The following is a 19,782-nucleotide window of genomic DNA, read 5'->3' as shown; positions in this document are numbered from 1 at the left end:
CTTAGTATGACTAAGTGACTAAAATTTTTTTCCACAAGATACTTTACTTTTTAAAATAATTTCTTCTTTTAAGAGCTAAGAGCAGTTCTTGATAAATCATACCATAAGGCAATCTCAGATGGAGATTTAATTATTCAGAGTTTCAGTTCAAAAAACGAATGATGTGTTATCCCTGGTTTCATTAGATGTAACCTCACTTACTAATATTCCTCTGATAGTTAACACTGGCTTAGAGCCATGTGCTGTTTATTTTCATTCATGTTTACCTTTCATAGAAACCCAAACAGGTCAGTAGTTTCACCTTAGTAAGGTAAAATGATGGTCAAAGTGTATGTGATTCGAGATTATTATAATAAACTCTTATCTTGGTAAGGTACTAGTCAAGCATATAATTTTTATTTTATTTATTTTATTTATTTATTTTTTTTTTTTTTGAGACGGAGTTTCGCTCTTGTTACCCAGGCTGGAGTGCAATGGAGCGCTCTCGGCTCACCGCAACCTCCGCCTCCTGGGTTCAGGCAATTCTCCTGCCTCAGCCTCCTGAGTAGCTGGGATTACAGGCGCGCGCCCCTGTGCCCAGCTAATTTTTTTATATTTTCAGTAGAAACGGGGTTTCACCATGTTGACCAGGATGGTCTCGATCTCTTGACCTCGTGATCCACCCGCCTCGGCCTCCCAAAGTGCTGGGATTACAGGCGTGAGCCACCGCGCCCGGCCACATATAGATTTTTAAAACAGATTGTCTCAGAAAGAATTACACTTACATTTAATCCCTTTATTTTATTGAACCCAACTTGAAAATAGGCTTTGCTTTATTTCATAAAGCATTTAAAAATGCCAATTTAAAAGTAATTCTGCTCCTTGATCTCTCTTCTTCATCTCTCTGGAACACCTAGTTCACCATTAATTTCTCATTAATTATGACAAGTTTTATAATTTGCCCAGTAATATAGATGATATAATTATCCATACAAAGTGGACATTAAGATCTAATAGTTAAATGGAAACATTTTGATAAGCAGAATTAAGAAGTCATTTTATTCAATATGTATCATGCATAAAGAAATGCAGAGAATTTGTTTTGAAGATGGTGTAACTCTACCTTGTCAAGCCCTTTCCAGAATAAACGGAGTGGTAATATGCACTGCTCTCTTTGATGCCAATCCCATAGTAATGATACCTAGAGCAAAGACAGGAACCAGCTCTGTGTTAATGAAGGAGATTTTTGAAGGGGAAAAAGAGACTAAGTTACTTATGACTGAAATAACCGTGAATAAGATCTGCAAACCCTGATGACATTTCTTTTCTGACATTTTTCAGGTAACTAGCCTCTTAAGGTGCTACATCCCTCTTTGATGGCCACTACTCCTACTTTTTTTGTTATATCTGGCTCCAGGCTTGAAAAAAAATAGAATTACCCACTGATAATCCTTTTATATCCCCTAAAACATAAGGTTCCAAATCCCAAGAATGTATAAATATAGGCATTGGCTCTAAGTATATGTATTTACAAATTGAGTGATTCAACATGAATTTAGTCAATTGGACAAGAAAGTCTATGGTTTTCTTTACCATGTATATATTGGATGGGAAAATAGTATGACATTATGTGTGAGGAAGACCAATCTCATGCATGGGAATATGTATGAGGCATGTGACCCTTTACACATTATTTTACTCATGAAGTATCAAAAGTCCAATTCACTATAATTTTTACTTCAAACTTTGGTGCAACAATAGGGAGAAGGCTATGTTGCAAATCAATGAAAATGACATGCAGAAAATAACAGTCCCATAGATAATATGCCAATGGATCATGAGCCACAATGCAAGTATAACAACTCATTGATTCTCAAATTATAGCTCATTCTCCTAAGCCATAAACTCTTGACATATTACACACCCATATACAAACACTACAAATATACACACGCTAGTGTAATAGTGGGCATTTAGTGAGGATAGTGAGTCCTCTAGCATCTGCTTTTTGTGGTCGGTCCCACTCTCTGCCATCTGTCCCCTATGAAGCACCACTACCTACTGTTTACCAACTCCTTCAATTTGCATTCATCTAAGATCAGGAAAGGAATGAAAAAAAGAGAATGAGGAGATTTCCAGCGGACTCCGGCCTAACTATATTTTAAAATGTCATTTTGAACATCACCACCTGAGTTTAAAGTGGATCCTTTAAACTGAAGACCCACCATCTGAATTTAAACTTAGATCCTTTATTAAATGATAATAATGAATAATAAACAATAATAATAAACTTGCAGAAACTTCAAACAATAAAGGATCTAAGTTATAAGGCCCCATCTCTGGAGCCTTAAAGAACTTCTTAGCCAAGAGTTGCCACTCCTAAACATTTTCAGGATCCAGGACAGGAATACAAATGGAATCATACATACCATATGAATAACTATTTGAAATAGCTATTTGAAAACTATAAATTGAGCTAACAAAAATATTCCTGTCCTCTTACATTAACAATTTGCCTCCGTAATTATCTGGTAGGTAAATATGAATTTAGCATTCTTAGACTCCTGGGGTTCCATATGGGAACATGGTGGTGGGGGCCCAACTCCACCCCATCTCTCAGCACTGGCTCCTTTGTTCACTGTGAGGGAACTGCACTGCACATCCAAGATCCAGCCACATCTTGATCACACACAGTTACCCCCTGGCCACATCTCAGTCTAGGTTTATGAACACTAGTAGAGCAGTGTGGTCTTCTGAGGATGGACTTGGGACATGCCCAATACAGGCCCAAGAAGTGGGTCTGGGGCTGTTTGGACAGGGAATTCCAGGGCCCCAGGGACCCAGAAGTAGGATGTGTTTTTTGGATGGACACTTTCACTCAGGCCATAGACTCCTGCCTCATGGGAGGATAGCAGCTGGAGGACAGCCAGAATGAGGCCTCCAAAGTGGGAGGCCCAGAGATGGCTTCTCCTCTGGTGCTAAAGGAAGGACTGTGGCAGTAAACTTAACTCCATTGATTCAAAGTCATTTGAGATGGAGAAAGGATTTTTAAACATCAAAACAACAACAGCAGCAACAAATACTATATCAAATGTTCTCAGAAAGAGTTGTTATATTTGGGAAACAATAATATATGGTGATCAAGGTAAATGAAGATATTTTATAATTCTGGCAGACTGGGAAGATGTTTTCAAGTCCTCAATTTTGATAGATGCATAATTATAGTCTGTTAACCTGAACAAAGGAGCCTCATAACTGTTTGTTTTTGCAGTACAGAAAAAGAAATCCTATGACAGATGAGGAAAAAGAACCTCTAAGGTATAATGGAATAAAGGGAGAAATGAAGGAAATTGGAAACTTCAAGACATTGAACTGAGTTATGTCTCTGAATAGAAATGAAAAGAAAGAAGCTTATTTAAGTCATAAAGACTTTACCAAAGGAGCTATATTAATAGATATAGATAAGGGGAATATTTAAAACCATGAAAAAAATTATCAGATTTAGATGATAGCCATTTTTAGTAGTAGGATTAGTTAATAAGCCAGAGTCTGAAATAAGTACTAATATTTCTTTTGCTAGATTTTAGAACTAAGATACCAAAGGAAATGTTTATATATTAGAAGAAATAAAACAAGTAATAATTGAAAACAAAGAGATCCATTGGAATGGAAAGACGTTGTAATTTCGTGTTCTTTTTGCAAAGCTTGTTGTTTGTTCCATAAGCTTTATAGTTTAAATTACTACATTTTATCCACTTGCTAAAGCAATACATGCTAAACATTGCCTTAAAAATTGATAAACTTATTATAACTTTAATTTTCTTTTTTCAATATGGTAAAATGATTTTCCAGGCAGATTAAGAACAAACTACACTGTCTTCACAGGTGGTAGACAAAAATCACAAGACAAGTCAAAGGGATGACCATGAGTTCAGTAAATATTTGTGTAGACACTGTGTCCTGGCCACTGTGCTAGTCGCCGGTACAATGATGAACAAAACAGACGTTGACAATCTGATCAGGAATATTCATGTTTCCAGTTCCTCCCTAGTCTATGGCCTCCTGATGCCTGCTGTCATGAAAAGGTGACTGCACTGACCAGCACTGAGGCACATTTTACTTGCAGTTTTTAAAACCACCTGATACTCACATTTTTTTAATTGTAACATTTTAAGACCAAATAAATTCTAACTACTATGGATGTGTACTTATGTCTTTTAAGGATAGAATGTTTTTATTATGCAATTTATTTTTTCTTATTGTTATAAATGACTATATTGTTTGGCCCCCTTATTCCCATCCCAGTCATTAGGACAGGATATCTTTACAAACAAAAGTATTTAATGCCTCCACCTACATCGAAAATATTTATATACCAAAAGTCATGATTTTATATATACCAAAATAGGTGCTTTTTGATTAATGTTTGTATTTTATATATAATTCGAATGTAAACAACACCATAAACCCGCACACAGACACCTGAAGAAAATGACTTGGTCAGCTAAATTCAGCTCTACAAGAGAAAAACAGCATGTCCTTTTCTTATTAGCAATGCCTTAGATTTTAGATATGTTCAAGTAGCTGACCATAGTCTATCAACACAGCCTTATATATGTGCCAGAAGATAGGGAACCAGTGAAAGAGTGCACTCCTTTTTTCTTTCCTACATGCACTCAGTGCTTACTGTGTGCTAGGTGCTGAGGATTCAAAGAGAGGCAGAGAGATCTCTGGAGGAGTTGAGAGTCTTGTGTGGGAACAAATAATGCAAAGAGAGAATTACACTATCAAATTAATATTTGCTACAATTGAAGCAGGTGATAGTGAGTCATGATAGAAATAGTTACCATTTATTGAGCATCTATTACGTGCCAACAATTATATGTGTACATGATCTCAACTTTTCACAGCAGCCTGCAAGTAGAGCATTATCCCTATTCCAAAACAGACATTGAAAAATTATGTAATTTGTTTAAAAACATTATGGGTTTGAAGACAAAATTTAAACCCATGATTCCACAGACCATATTGCCTCCTCATCCAATATACAAAAGATACCTCTCTTTTGTATCCCAATTTTATTTACAATTAGAAAGTCCTAGTGAAATATAGTTCAAATATGTCTGCATTCACGCACACACACTCTTTATTTTAGTTTGATGGGAGTAATGTAAGCATGATAACTAACATGAATTATTAAGGCCTACACCACCAATCTGGATGCTTCATATTTGACATTCCACATATAAACTCCTACAATGTAAGCTTCCTATAATAGGAAATTAATAAATATTTGTTAGACAAATGAATGAATAACATGAAAAAAAATTAAAAATAACAATACGTCACAAAACCATAGAAAATAATTTGTCAATTAAGAGAATGCATATAGTACTATATTCTTAAACATATCACCACAATTTAAATTTGGTAGAAATTAAAGAATCTCTTATCTAACATGATGTAAGGAAGTCTACTAACTCCTTTAACCCTATCACATCTATAAACTTAACTATTATTATCAGGATCACTTGCTCTTCATAAATAGCTTGCCATATCCATGGTGGTATCTTTGGTTTGTTAAACTCTCCATTGGGAATGCCCTTCTTCCATCAGGTCCTTGTTTCTTAATCATACTTTAAGGCATATTCTTAACACATGAAGCTTTGCCTGACATCTCAGGCAAAACTCCTGAACTCCCCTGAACTCCTCTCTTGGCCATTTACTGTATATAGCTTTGTCCTGTATCATGGGCATTTGTATATATGGCTTACCTCCCATACTAAACCCTAAGAAAAAGAGGACAAGAATTTTATCTTTCTCTTCACTGTATTCCTCATTAAAAATTACTGTGATGAAAAATCCTCATACATGTATTGGTTAAATTAATATGTTCTAGGAATTTAGAAACCAATAAAACAAATTTCCTTAAAGCTGATAGTTTTCAATAACCACCTTCTGACACTGCATTTCCAGGTCATCAGTAAAACACTGGCATTGAACAAAAGTTGCATACCTAAACAATACATAAAGGACATGAAGTTGGTATACTTTGGTAAGATTGTTGCTAGCAATACAAACTTCAGTATTTTGCAATGACTACTTTAATGCTATAGTACATTTTGTACCCAGTTTCTTCTGGAGCTGACAAAATAACCTTTCCCCTTTAATCTTCCTTTTAGTCTAACTAGGTGCATGTTGTCATCTGAGTGATTTAGTGTCTCTGAGAACAGAGAAGAGATAATAAATGAGCAGCTTTCTGTCTTCCTAGTCACTAAAGATAAACCTCATAAAACTGGGGAGAGAGAGTTCATGCAAAGTGTACATAAATTTTTCATCTCACTTGCAATATTTTGTAGCATATTTTGTGGTTAATAGACGACCCTAAAATAAATATTGCTAGGGAGTATTTACCATGCATATTGTGATTTAACAAGAAGATATGCTGATGTATATTAAATAAAAAGTGAGGTTTGTCTCACCGTGGAAGAAATAGTTGTTTTAATATATATTTATATCACTACCTGATGCTTATTCTCTAGGTTACTCTGAATAAAGATTCCCAAACATTTCACAGTGCTTTCTCTATATATGATTTTTATCCATTTCTATTAAAGAAGATATATGATAAATGCTCAAAAATCCTGGGGATGACTAGCTAATTTCTCTAGGAAAATGTGTCATGAAAGCAGCTTCTATGATTAGCTAAGAAAATTGTGTTCATTTATTAGCAGCTTTCCTCAATCTTATGTCAAATGACAGATCTAAAATTTATGCAGAAGAAGAAGAATGGTTGTGGCCACATTTTAATGTGAACATGTTATAAAATATAACAGACTTTTAATAGGACAAATGAAATTATTGCTGTTCTTTTTTAACTACTAAAATAATTACTTTGTGTCTAATACTTTTCTCCATTTGCTGAGCAATTTGTAGCTGCATCTATATTTCTTCTTTCCCACTTCAGTCTTTATGTAGAATTCCTGAAACATATGTTCCCACTGAGCTAGTAGCCCTGATGTTAGTTTACACTACACAAATGATAACTGATAAGGAAATGATGGGATTAAGCTGTTCAGGGACTTGCAATAACTTGCCATGATAAGAGCAGCTGCCATATCAGTTTTATTAACGCACTAAATCACTACTAATAAATAAGATAATAGCTTTTGTCCATCATGTCTGAAAACCAAGATTTGGCTGATCAAAGTCTACAAAAAATTAAAATGTAACTTAAAATCAAACAGTCTACCATGTGCATAAAATCTATCTGGGGCTCAATTACGTTCTCCCTTACTTAGCCAAGCCATTCTGAGCAAGGTAGGATACAAGGTTTTTGCTTATCATTGTATCCAAGGACCTAGTTAGCAACAAGACCCTCAGTAAAATGCTTATTAAGTAATTAAGAAGAATAGTGAAAGTTATTTGCCAGCAGGCACCCTATTTTACAATTTTTCGCATCTCAAAAACTCTTTAGCATCACGCTTTGTGCATCAATGTCAGTAGAAATGGACTGATTATTCTCAATGCATTTATAACCATAAAATATGCAAGAATGATTCTTCATTATTGTACTTATAGAACTTTGTTTCATTTTTTTATGTATTCAAAACTTAAATTTAAAAATATTACAGAGAATAAAATCAGGTGTATACTTTTGCATTGGTAGTAAAACTAAAGGGAAGAAAAGAAGAAACATGAGAGTGAAGTTGATTTTTATCTCAGTACTGGGAATGTACATTGCCTGCTGTTGGGGTTGCTGGTTTTCTTAGCTGGCAGGGAATGGTAAGCATGAAGGAACCGGATAGAGAACTGAGTTGCTAATGTGCCTGCAAATTGACTGGCTTTGTCCCCAAAGCACACTTGTTAGGTGCTCTAGAGTGAGACTTCCTGACCCCTCATGTTTATCTTTAGAGATTTTTTTTTTTCCATAACCAACAGTGGCAATGGCCTCCTATGTGGAACATTGAACTTGTCACCAGAAACAAATTATTCCATTTTTAATTTTTCCTAACTTTGACAGTGGCTGAAATCCGGGCCTACATAGTGATCTTGTCTGTTTAGATTTTTTGTTTTAGTATATCTGTTTTAAATATTTTATCTCTTCTGTTCGATTGAATAAATTTTGAGCTCATTTTACACAGTCAACATTTTTCATCTTTTACTTTTCAGTGAAGGCAAGAAGTAGCACCTTCACAAATGTAAGAGTTGTGAAGACATCACTGTAATGAATAGCCATTTATTTCAAAACTTAGGAAAAATAGAACTTGAAAATAGACACTACATTCATTCATCATTTTTAGACCCTACTAATCATCTCTTTGTAACATAGATTAGTGTCTTCCAAACTTTGGGTTTTATACAGGGACCAGTAAAATTTGGAGAGTGAACTCATTGCTTCATGAACCTCAAAGGCATCTAAGATCATTTTTTTAAAACACGGTAATATCTCATGCCCAGAGTACAAGCAAACCTTTGGAGTCAATCATAATCTAAAATAAATTCTGTCTGATAGTCCCTGGTGAGATGACTGGACATACTCTAGCTATCCTACAATAATTAGGCAAAAACTGAGAACTCATTTTTAAGTAATCATCATCAGAACAGTTATACAATATTTATATATATTAATATACAATCCAAGTAAGTTAAAATAAAAACCACATTTATTTATATTTTTAAATAATCCAATGAATAGTAATACTATGTTAAAGTACTCCTTAAAACACAATAACAATAAAATACATTTTGCAAAATTACTAGTAAAATTGGGAGTAATTATGATTCCCTGATTTTCTTTCTTTTTTTTTTTTTTTGAGACGGAGTTTCACTCTTGTTACCCAGGCTGGAGTGCAATGGCGTGATCTTGGCTCACCGCAACCTCCGCCTCCTGGGTTCAGGCAATTCTCCTGCCTCAGCCTCCCAAGTAGCTGGGATTACAGGCACGCACCACCATGCCCAGCTAATTTTTTGGATTTTTAGTAGAGACGGGATTTCACCATTTTGACCAGGATGATCTCGATTTCATGACCTCGTGATCCACCCGCCTCGGCCTCCCAAAGTGCTGGGATTACAGGCTTGAGCCACTGCGCCCGGCAGATTCCCTGATTTTCTAAGGTATACTTACTTTATATTTCTGCCTTTCATTCGATTGTTCATATTTCCATAGACATAAAAATATTTTTTATAAAATGTAAGTTTATGAAATAATAAACAGCCATTAGAAATGGTTGCAAAGATAATATGCTAACAAAGGAACATTTAGGACTAAAATTAAAAGGCAGAAAATAAAATTGTGTTTGTTTTATTTGCTACAAATTTGCTGTTAGATAAAGCACGAGTATCTCTAAATAAAATGCCTTATGATTGAGGCTTCGTAAAGTGTTATTTGCTCTCTGAAGAAGAATCTAATATATTAATAAAATGTAAGAACTGGTAGATCTGTAAAAAAAAAACTTAGTAAAACTTATGTGTCAAAAATCAAACATTCAATTAAACAATTGTTCGTTGATACAATTGATATGGGAAGAAAAATAGTAGGCTTCCCTTCTTTTACTAGTGGATAAGGCATAAATTTTAGAGTCATATAAACTTTTATTCAAATGCCAACATTGTTACTGTGTATTATCTGTTTGGCCTTGGGCAAGCCAATAACTTTGGAATTTCCTCATTTGTAATACAGTAGTTCCTATCTTCTGTCATTATTGCAAGGATTAAAGATGAGTGCATGTATCTGTGTGTGTGTAGTACTCAATAAATAGTAAGTTTTAATTGTGTTGCTGATTTTTTTACATATTGAGTCATTAATTTTTTATTATTAAGGATAGTGGGATTGAAAGCATATTCACTCCTATGTTCATTCCTATACTTTATCTCATTTAACTCTCACAACAATCCTATAAGATGCTGTATACCCACTTTACTGATGAAAAGCTAAATAACCCTACAATAAATCACCAACTGGAAAGCTGATGTCACACAGCTATACATGGAAACATCAGATTCATGTTTAAAGATATCTAACTTTAAACCCTATGTCCCTAACCATTGCATACTGCCTTTTGATATTCTATCTTCCAAGATAAAATCTAAGGATATTTCTTGAAAGTAAAGGCAGGAAAAATACCTAGCTAAGAATAATTGTATTAAAAAATTACTATTTAGGAGAATATACAAACTACATTTTGCTATATTTTTCACTATATGTAGTTTATGGAAAATTATTTTTTATCTATGATATAAAAATATTTTTTAGAAAGTCATGTCATAAAAATCAAATGGCACATTAGCACAACAGAAAGAAATTCAAATTCTGAAGGCTTTGCTCTTGGGCACATCCATGGCTCTTAGATTCAATAAATTGCCAGAAGTCACCCCATGTTGTTACATCAACCTAAGTACTAGAGCCCCACTATGACACAATGGACAAGGTTAATGATTCACCTCTAATCCTAAAGGCTCCTTCTAGGATTAATTGACTTTCCCTGCAGCCTGTCAGCCCACCGTCTTGTAGATCCTGTCAAGAGGGTTTCTCTTCATTGCTTTGCCTCTTTTCCCTCTATCTATTTACTTTAAACACTATCTGATCTTTCCTCCACCTACACAATTCAGTAGTAATCAATTCAGTAGAATCCAGTTAAATTGATTGAACTTTGAAATAAAGGTGACTTGATTAGAAGGAAAGGACCAATTTTGCCTTTTTCGATCTGGCAATTTATTTCTCTTTCCCAGGCCACAATAATGTTAACATTAATTGCAATCAATTAAATAAGCATTAATTGATAATCTATTATGTATCAGTCAACAGAAAAGATATAAAATTGAATGAGACAAAGTTTCTGTCCTCAAAATACATATATCTGTTTAGAGGAATAGATAAGTTAATTTTACATTAAGATATGTACCAACAAATTGCTATAAGGGTGTAGAGAAGGAGCCTATAATAAATCAATAGATTAAGAAAAGATCTAAAGGAAGAAGCTCAAGAGACATTCCTTCAAATGGGTAAAATTTCAATATCCATATAGGGGAAAAGTATTCTCCTGGGAGAAGACAGCATAAACTTGAACAAAAGACTGACAGTTGGAGTCAATCAAAGGTTACAGGGATGAGTATTTGGTGAGCACATAGGCTACATGCTAAAAAGTGAGAAATACGTGGTATGATAAAATGAACTGTGACTAAATCATAATGGGTCTCGAATGTCAAGTTGAGGAAAGTTTGTCTTTAATAGTAGAAATTACAAGCCACTGGAAGTTTTGAACATGGAAGAGATATGATTGAATCTGAACTTTAAAAGGTCAGTTTCGAAAAATTGCATGAATGGACAAGAAAGACAGAGTCAAGGCCAGGCTATGAATGTAGCAATGAGGAGAGGCATATTCAAAATAATTCAAAACGTAAGACCTATTTTTTTGGCAAGTGTCTAAAGCAAGGTATCCAATAAAGCAATAAAGCCACTGTCCATATGTGAGTGTAAGCACATGAAACGTGGCTAGTCTAAACTGACATGTGATATAAGTGTAAAATACACACTAGATTTCAAAACCATAGTATAAAAAATGTAAAATATCTGATTAATAATTTTTATATTGATTCCATACTGAGATAATGTTTTGGATAAATTGCATTAAATAAAACCTCAAAATTGATTTCACTTGTTCCTTTTTACCTTTTAAATGTGGCTTCCAGAAATTTTTGAATTAAATATGTGGCCACATTATACTTTCATTGTACAGTGCTGGATGTGACGTCAGGGCAGAAAGAGGCAGTAGACAAGCCAGAAAAAGAGTAGTAGAAGAGGGACGAGGGCCTGGATAGTACTGTGACAGAGAAGCTATAGAGGAAGTTTTCTCTATCTATTTATTTAAAGAGGGCATTATCAGTTGATTCAAATGCTAGGCAGGAGCCAAGGCAGATGAGTAACAGTAAAAACCAGTCATTGGATTTTTGCCATGGTAGAGAAATGGACTAGGCCAGAGGTAGGGGAAGCAACAACTCAAAGCGGGAAATACTAGAGCAATCATGAAGGTTGGAACTTTTTTCTTTCTCAGCATAAAGGCATGCTTATAGGCAGAAGGAAAGGAGAAACTGAAAATACAGCACATAGAGAAAATAGTGTTGAATGAGAAATTGTACCTGGGAGTTCTCCAGAGACTGTCACAACATAGAGGAAAATTTAAAGATACGAAGAGAAGGGATGTGTGACTGCTTATTTTATGTTTATATATATATTAAGAAATAACCAAACAGGCCATTTGTGCATGTCATTTGTCTTGAAGAGAAAAGAAGGAGATATCAAGAAACGATTTCCTGGGAAAGAAAACTAGAGGAAGATTCTGAAACATGCTAAGGCACTTCCTTCCTACTCAAAGCTCTATACCCCCTGGTTTGGGCCTTGCTCTTTGGGAGCATTGTGGAGTCTGCTTGGTTCACTATAGTTAATTCTCATACATTCCTCCTTCATGACACTGGTGCCTTCAGTAATAGCTTAAAGATTATGAAAATGACTCATTTAAATTATTTCAGCAGAAATAATAATATATTACGATTTTCATATGTAAAATTTGCTTTTTAAAAATTATTCTAAAATTTACTTTGTTTTTTTTTTTTTAGTTCTCACAGTTGGTAAAAGTCTGCTTCATCAAGAGAATATCTGGTTCTCTTTGTACTGACAAAGACAATACTTATTTTACCTTTGTGTCAATCCTCATGCACAAGAGCAGAATCTGATTTATATTCATTGATATCTTACTTTGAATGGCCTCTTGTTCCAAGCCGCCTTGTTGTTAGGAGGGGAAACTTCTGGCGAATTGTCTAAAAAGAAAGACAATTACTTTAGGTTTTAGAAAGTATATGGTCCTATTACAAGCCACTCGTAGACAATTACTTGGGGAAAGTGAATGTTGAACTCTGAATGAACTGTGAGTGAACACTTAGTCTGGAAAAAGTAATAACTTACACATATTGATAAGCAATGTATCAGCAGAGGCAGGGAGGTACTTTTTTGGTTGAAGGGTTCTACTGACCTGTTCTCAATTTCAAAGGCAAAGCATACCAATATCTGCTTTTGCTTGATGGTACCATCAAAGAAATTATTACTTCGTGTATGTATGAAGTGACACGATTTGAGTCTCTTCCTAATGATTCCATTCAGAGATACCCACAATTAAAAATCTATTCCCAACCCCAAAAGGACATATAAAACTTTCTCTGCCTTACTGTGTCTCCGTTGTAATGTTATAAAATTTTTGTTTTGTATCTTCCTTTCTCTAAACTTGCTAAAAATAGGATCTGATTAAAAATTTCAAAAAGTCTTTTACATAAAACAATTTTAACCTCAATCTTTGAAGATCCATACATGAACTTCAGAGAGCTCCAAGGCAAACTATGTATGTGTTAATTTCTTGGAGGCTGAGTCTATAGTTTTACCAGATTTTCAAGGTGCTTCAGGACTGCCAAACAGTTACGAATTGTTCCCATAAGGTGGACTCAGAAAATGGTAATGTTATTATGGATATTAGAAGTTGTCTTATCCAAAATCCTCATTTAATAGAACGAGTAAACTGAATTTTAAAGAGATTAAGTGCTTTTCAGAAGGTTTCACAATAAATTAGTCCAGTCTAGGCTAGAACCTAGATTACCTGATTACACAGTGTGCAATATCACACTCTCTCTGTAAATAGCTAGGTTTTCAAAATAAATAAATAATTTATTATTATTATTATTATTATTTTGAGATGGAGTTTCGCTCTTGTTGCCCAGGCTGGAGGGCAATGGCATGACCTCAGCTCACTGCAACCTCCACCTCCTGGGTTCAAGCAATTCTCCTGCCTCAGCTTCCCAAGTAGCTGGGATCACAGGCATCAGCCACCACGCCTGTCTAATTTTGTATAAATTATTATTTTTTTAATGAGAAGCTGGAGCATAGTATTCATTATTTTCTGGACAATGAGTCCTTCTACAGGTCAGAATCTGGATGTCAATTTGTATGAGATACAATATTTGAGACTCAAGCTTCCTAAAGTTTTTCTGGGATATCCTAGGTCCTCAAACACAGCATGACATGACTCTTAAGAACAAGACTTTCTTAAAAGATTGATTTTGATTCTCAAACTGATGTCTCTCTCTATATATATAAGTATAGTAATGTCACTTATACAGATTCCCATCCTAACCATACAGATTGGATAGAAAGAAATACTTTTAAATGAGAGAATTCTAATCCATCCCATCATAAAATCTTGAGGTTCGGGAATGCAAACAGAGTGAAATGGAGAATTAGGAGAACTTTTAATACAGTAAAAACCTATTAAAAATTCATATATTTGAACTAGCTAAATAATAAAGATACCCACTAACCACTAATTGCATTATCAAGAGACTTACCACTCCATTTAATTTTGCTTCTTAACACTGGCCATACCATGTACTTTAATGCATCCCTCTTTGAAGGGAAATGCTACTGTTTAAACAAAGCTTGCTTTCAATTTGCATTAGATAGTCTAATAGTTAGGGTTCTGATATTCAAAATCAAGTTATAAAGATATAGCACTTCCAAACAGAGTCCTTAAGACAATTTATGCCTGCAAAACAGATGTCGCAGTAGTCTCTAAGAGAACTTACACAGATGAATTTGGTTTTATGCTATCTGCCCAACATGACTTTAGTTATAAGTCACTATAGCCAATATGTGTCATTTACCTTTCCAAAGGTGGCTGCACAGGCTGGCTCTAATTTCTCTTTCCTACAGAAATCTAGGTAGTGTGCATAAAGAATGCACCGTGGTAAGCAAACTCCTTCACATACAATGTAATTCTCTTCAAGCCTAAGAAAAAGGAACAAAAATAAGGTCAAATCTTTTCTTTATTTCTTTTTTTCCTTCTACTTTCTCATTGATTTATTACCCATTTTGAATATGGACCCTATGCAAATGAGATAATGAGTAGACATAAGTAGACTTTTTTTATTCTGGATTTTTTTAAAAGTCCGATTATGAGGAATAATGTTAGAAGAACAAGAACCCCACTGAAAAATCTGCTAGTGCAGTTAAAATATTATGAGTAACATAAAACCATGCCTGGTCCACATCACAAATATTAGATCTCCTATATAAACCTCATGGGTCATCATGATTTGCTCTGTGACATATAAATATGAATGGTGAAATTGAAGATGATGGGTATTTTAAAAAAACATTCTCAGCACTAATGTGCTGCCAAGCTTCAGGCTGGCAAATGCCTACATTCTGTCACTTTCATTCAAAACCTAATTCTGAGCCCTGAATAGTTAGGGAAAAACAATGATGTATTTATTTGCAAAACACATGAGGAAAAACTCACTTTTCTTAAGTCTGAAATGACACTGATATATTTCTATTCCTATACTTTTTACTACTATGATCAGTACTATAGTTATCTAAAACATCCTAAACACTTAAAAGATAATGTAATTCTCTATAGATATCTCCAAACATAACATATATAACTTTGACTTTATATTATCAAAATAATTATATAAACTTTAAAAGTTTGGAGTAATTCCATTTAATTTGCAACTAAGCACAACTTATATATGTGATAAACACATATTTGTGTTACAACTTTCTGTAGAGAAATGTAGAAATTAAACTTTTAAATTCCATTCCCAGTTTTCCTAACGGTTCAGTAGGTGATTTTGACTAAAATTTACTTATATCAATTTTATGTATATTAAGATAACATTTATTATAACGCAGAAATGATGTAATACAGAGTCTGCAGATTAAAATCAGATGAAGCCCTTCAAAGACTTGATTTAGAATATCCTAATGTGTACAAGATAAAGGCTATAGAAAGTATTCCCTGAACAGGTAAAATATCAGTCACCCAGACATTTTTAATGAAGATTTTAAAAAATGAAAACTAAGATCTAGTGTTTCAAAATATGAAATCAATATACGTACATAAAATCAGTTGACATACTGTAGTTGATAGTGAAAACTGGAATTAATCAGTCAGCTTTTTCACTTTGATTTTCAGTTCTAGTTTTTAACAGCCCTGAAATAATCTATAACCTTGAAAAAATTCTCAAAATATGAGTAACTCAGTTTTTTAAAATATATAACATTCCATTTTTAGAACAGAATGTGAAAAATTCAAACAAAAATGATGTTTTATAATTTCAAAAGTTTGAAATTGTTATGACAAACATTTATTATCTCTTAAAAATTATATTTTAATTACATGTACACAATGGTCACATTTCATCTTGTTATTTTGATATTGTTGTAGTAGGCATTGCCTTTGTCTTCAAAATATTGAATCATCCTAGACATAAGTATGATGTTCATTTGGGGTATAACTTTTTTCTTTAATCTTAACTTATACATATTTATGTATACATTTATTCATAAAAGAAACATGTATTTTCCACAAATTCCAATTTAAATAGAAGAAATGAGAATAATCATTTAAAACAGCTCAGTAATATATCTAAAATCAAAACACTTTTGCCCCAGTTATCCTGCTGCAAATAGTTGTATCCTAAATATCCCAGATAATTAACTCAATTACTTAACTGCTCTAATATATTCTTAACTAGTAACCCAGACATCAGCTTCAATAGTTAAACTCCAAATTTAGATGAATATTTGGCTTATATTTCAAATATTTGAAAGGGTTCAAGCATATAATCACAAAAAACTACCATATGTAAATTGTAATTTACTGTTTAAATAAATAATAAAATTAAAATTTACTAGTTCTTTATATTGTATTTTTCTAAGGCTCCTTAGGTCATACTTTACATAAAATTAGGTTATTTAACTAATTAGTAAATATGGAGTCCTTTTTATTAGTTTGTTTTTTACTTGGAACTTGTGAGGAAATTTATACTCTATTTCTTCCTACTATGTAGGGAAGTTTAATATAATGTTTTTACTTTGGAGCCTTTTTTCCTTTAGATAGACATTACAAAATGTTCACTCTATGTGGAAATCCTACTGATAAATTTTTGGTTTTAAAAGGTTTTCCACAAAATCCAATTTGTAATATTTTATTATGATAAATCATATGTGACAGATGCTATAAAATAGTTGAAAATCTTTTTAAGTTTGTAGTGATATCTTAACTGATTTTTCTATGTCTTCTACTTCAAATACATTTCATCTTATAGAGTATACACTATTTTTAATTTGCCCTCTTATGAATAAAGGCAGTGTTAAGATCCTTTCTCATTTTGTTTTTAAGAATTATATTTTATAAACTCAATAACTATCAAATAACAAATATGCAAGGACTGAACAGATTGTGTTTTAAGCCAACACGTAGTAAAAACATTCATTAATGTTTGCATTTGAAGAAAATATGGTTTTAGTCAATAAGGAACAACATAATGTGGTTTTTATTTATATTGCAAATCCTTCCTCAGTACTTGTCTATGTCACTATACTAAACATTTAGTGAAAAAATAATTCTGTGTTAAATTCTAATTAGTTTTTTAAACTTTCCCAAAAAGTTTGAGGCAGAAGTAAATTGTGAAAACCAAAGATCCTGAAGACGCCGGCAGTTAAAACGTCAACAGGTGCTTCAGTGAACCCTGCGGGGAGTCTCACCACTGCAGCGTGAGCTGTGTCTGCTTCTTTTTATCCTTCACAATCTGCGTGATGCTCTTCTTCTGAGACAGGTATTGATCCGCTGCTTTGGTTTTGCTGTCCTGGTTGTCGGCATCCTCTTCTTCAGAGGAAAAGTTACCATCGTTTAAGTGCATTTCTGGTTGCCAGTTGAAGGGATGATAAAGAAAAACAGAATATAAAATCAACTAAGTCGCCTCTAAGTGTACGTTAATTTCAAAGGAGTAGCCTAACTGGGGTGGGGCCGGAATCGGGGGTAGGAGAGGGGAGCTATGCAAAATCCCTTAGAGTTGACAGTCTCTACTTGACATTTTGCTGAGGAAATACAAAGATTTGGACAGAACATTCAGCATCTGCCTTATGTTTGTTTGTGATGCATTATTATTATTGGGTGCCCTTCTTAGAATACATCCTCGTTCCCTTCCCAGCTCCGGATCGGGCAGAGCACTCACCTGATTTCACTGCCCCCGGCAGCTCCCGGTCTTCTCTTTTATCCGCGCGGCCCTGCTCGCCCCCGGGCTGCGCTTCGGCCGCCAGGTACACTCTCTCCTCCGGATAGACTAGCAAGCCCTTGCCCAGGAGCTGCACACAGCAGTCTTCCTGGATCCCCGGGGACAGTTGGGGCGAAGGCTGCGCCTGCAGGAAGGTGTCTTCCAGCTCCGGGACTTTGGCCATCCTCCTGGCCGCCGGACACCTCCGCGCGCGCGCCCGGCGGGTTCCCTAGCGGAGCCTCAGCCCGGGGCGGGGCGGGGCGGGGCCGGGGCCCGGGGCCGCAGGGGCGGGGAAGGAGGCCTCAGGCTCCGGGGTACCCTGGCTCAGCCGAGAACGGACGCCGCGCACCGGTCAGCTGCGGCCGCCCTGGGGCCGCGATGGGCCGCGGTGGGACTGCGTTTTTCCACCTGTCTGCGGTCCCGGCAGATGCTCCCTCGGAACTCACTTTCTCACCTGCGCCCGTCACTCCATGGTCACCCACAGCTTCCCCTCCCTTCAGTTCTCTCAACCTGCTCTGGCCGGAGGACAGTTTTCACACTCAGAGATCCCAGAAAGATCCCGGGAAGCCTCCCTCTCCGCTGCAAGGAAAATGCAGGTGTAACTGGCCCCATCCCTACTTTCAAGGTACACTTTTGGGGCACATGGCCGCGCAGCCTGGACTCTGCACTCCAGGGACAGGGGGAAAGTACCGCGGAGTACTGCTCAGTCTTTGCATAGCAGGGGCCGGGCTTTTTACACCAGGAACCATCCGAGAGATTGATGAGGGCTCTTTTCAGCGCTTGAGGAAAGATCCCATCTCGTCACACACTGCCCTGCTCGAGGGCACACAGTAGCTCGTACTCCTGGGTCCCGCAGCCCTAGAGGATCTGGCCTCAACCCTGAGGAAAGAATCTTTCTCTCCCATTTACCGTATTTTGTAATTTAAGGGTGTCCCTGACGATTAATCATCTCATACCTAGCAGTAGTGCAACGGACGTTTAAATGAAATTGCGACAATCTTCCAACCCAAAATGGCAATCTCATGGGGACAAACTATAATCTGTGCCCTCTTTAGGTAGGTGCGGTTACTGGAGACTTGGGGTTGGTGTTACCCGACTGCCAGATCATCCTTCTCTTCTTCCACCCTCTGTTGGTCTGACAAATACACTCGGTGTCTTTATACGCCCAGTGCTCTCTAAGAAAAGCAAGGATTCTGCCTTGGCTCACATTCCTTCATCACAGCCTACAGCCTGTCATCTGTCTTGCAGCGTTAGAGAGAAAAATCAGCCTTCAACTTTGACAATATTAAACTACATTACATTGAAATTTAACATAAAAAAACAAAATGGGATCCAAGGTGGTGGGTGGCTGAAGAGTGAATTATGGGAAGGAGTGATACAGCCTAAGTAACACAGCAAAAGTAGCTAAAATTATGAGTAGATTTGAATCTCCCTCATTTTCAGCACCACTTGTTGGGAGAAGCAGCAACTGTTTTTCAGAGGTTTCACCTTACCTGGCACCTGCAGCAGCTGGACCCAGGATGGGGCTACCCACCCATCCACACTCCTAAAGCTCTGCAGGTATACCCCTCCACTGCCTCAGGACAACTTTGCCAGTTTTCTCTACCTAGTCCTCTGAAAGCCTCAGAGCCTGCTCAGGCCCCAGAGGGCTTAAGTGTACAGCACTAAAGTTTAGAATGTTCCCCCTTTCCTGAGATACCC

At 35.7% G+C, this 19,782-nt stretch overlaps 1 protein-coding gene across 1 annotated transcript in view; it reads right to left on the bottom strand.

Annotated features, from left to right (window-relative positions):
- Positions 1–18,271, bottom strand: part of RFX6 (regulatory factor X6) — a 58,182-nt gene extending 39,911 nt beyond the window's left edge. Inside the window, exons 1-5 of the mRNA XM_002746899.6 lie at positions 18,043–18,271; positions 17,573–17,729; positions 14,683–14,806; positions 12,734–12,795; positions 1,103–1,180 (exon numbers count right to left, since the gene is read on the bottom strand). Of these exons, the coding sequence (XP_002746945.3) occupies positions 1,103–1,180; positions 12,734–12,795; positions 14,683–14,806; positions 17,573–17,729; positions 18,043–18,265 (644 nt within the window). The 5' untranslated portion in view covers positions 18,266–18,271. The remainder of the gene's footprint in view (positions 1–1,102; positions 1,181–12,733; positions 12,796–14,682; positions 14,807–17,572; positions 17,730–18,042) is intronic.
- Positions 18,272–19,782: the final 1,511 nt, after the last annotated feature.

The sequence above is a fragment of the Callithrix jacchus genome, chromosome 4 (genome assembly GCF_049354715.1).
Source record: "Callithrix jacchus isolate 240 chromosome 4, calJac240_pri, whole genome shotgun sequence".
NCBI lineage: Eukaryota > Metazoa > Chordata > Mammalia > Primates > Cebidae > Callithrix > Callithrix jacchus.
The sequence above is the reverse complement of the archived record's forward strand: the minus strand, read 5'-3'. Positions and strand labels throughout refer to the sequence as shown.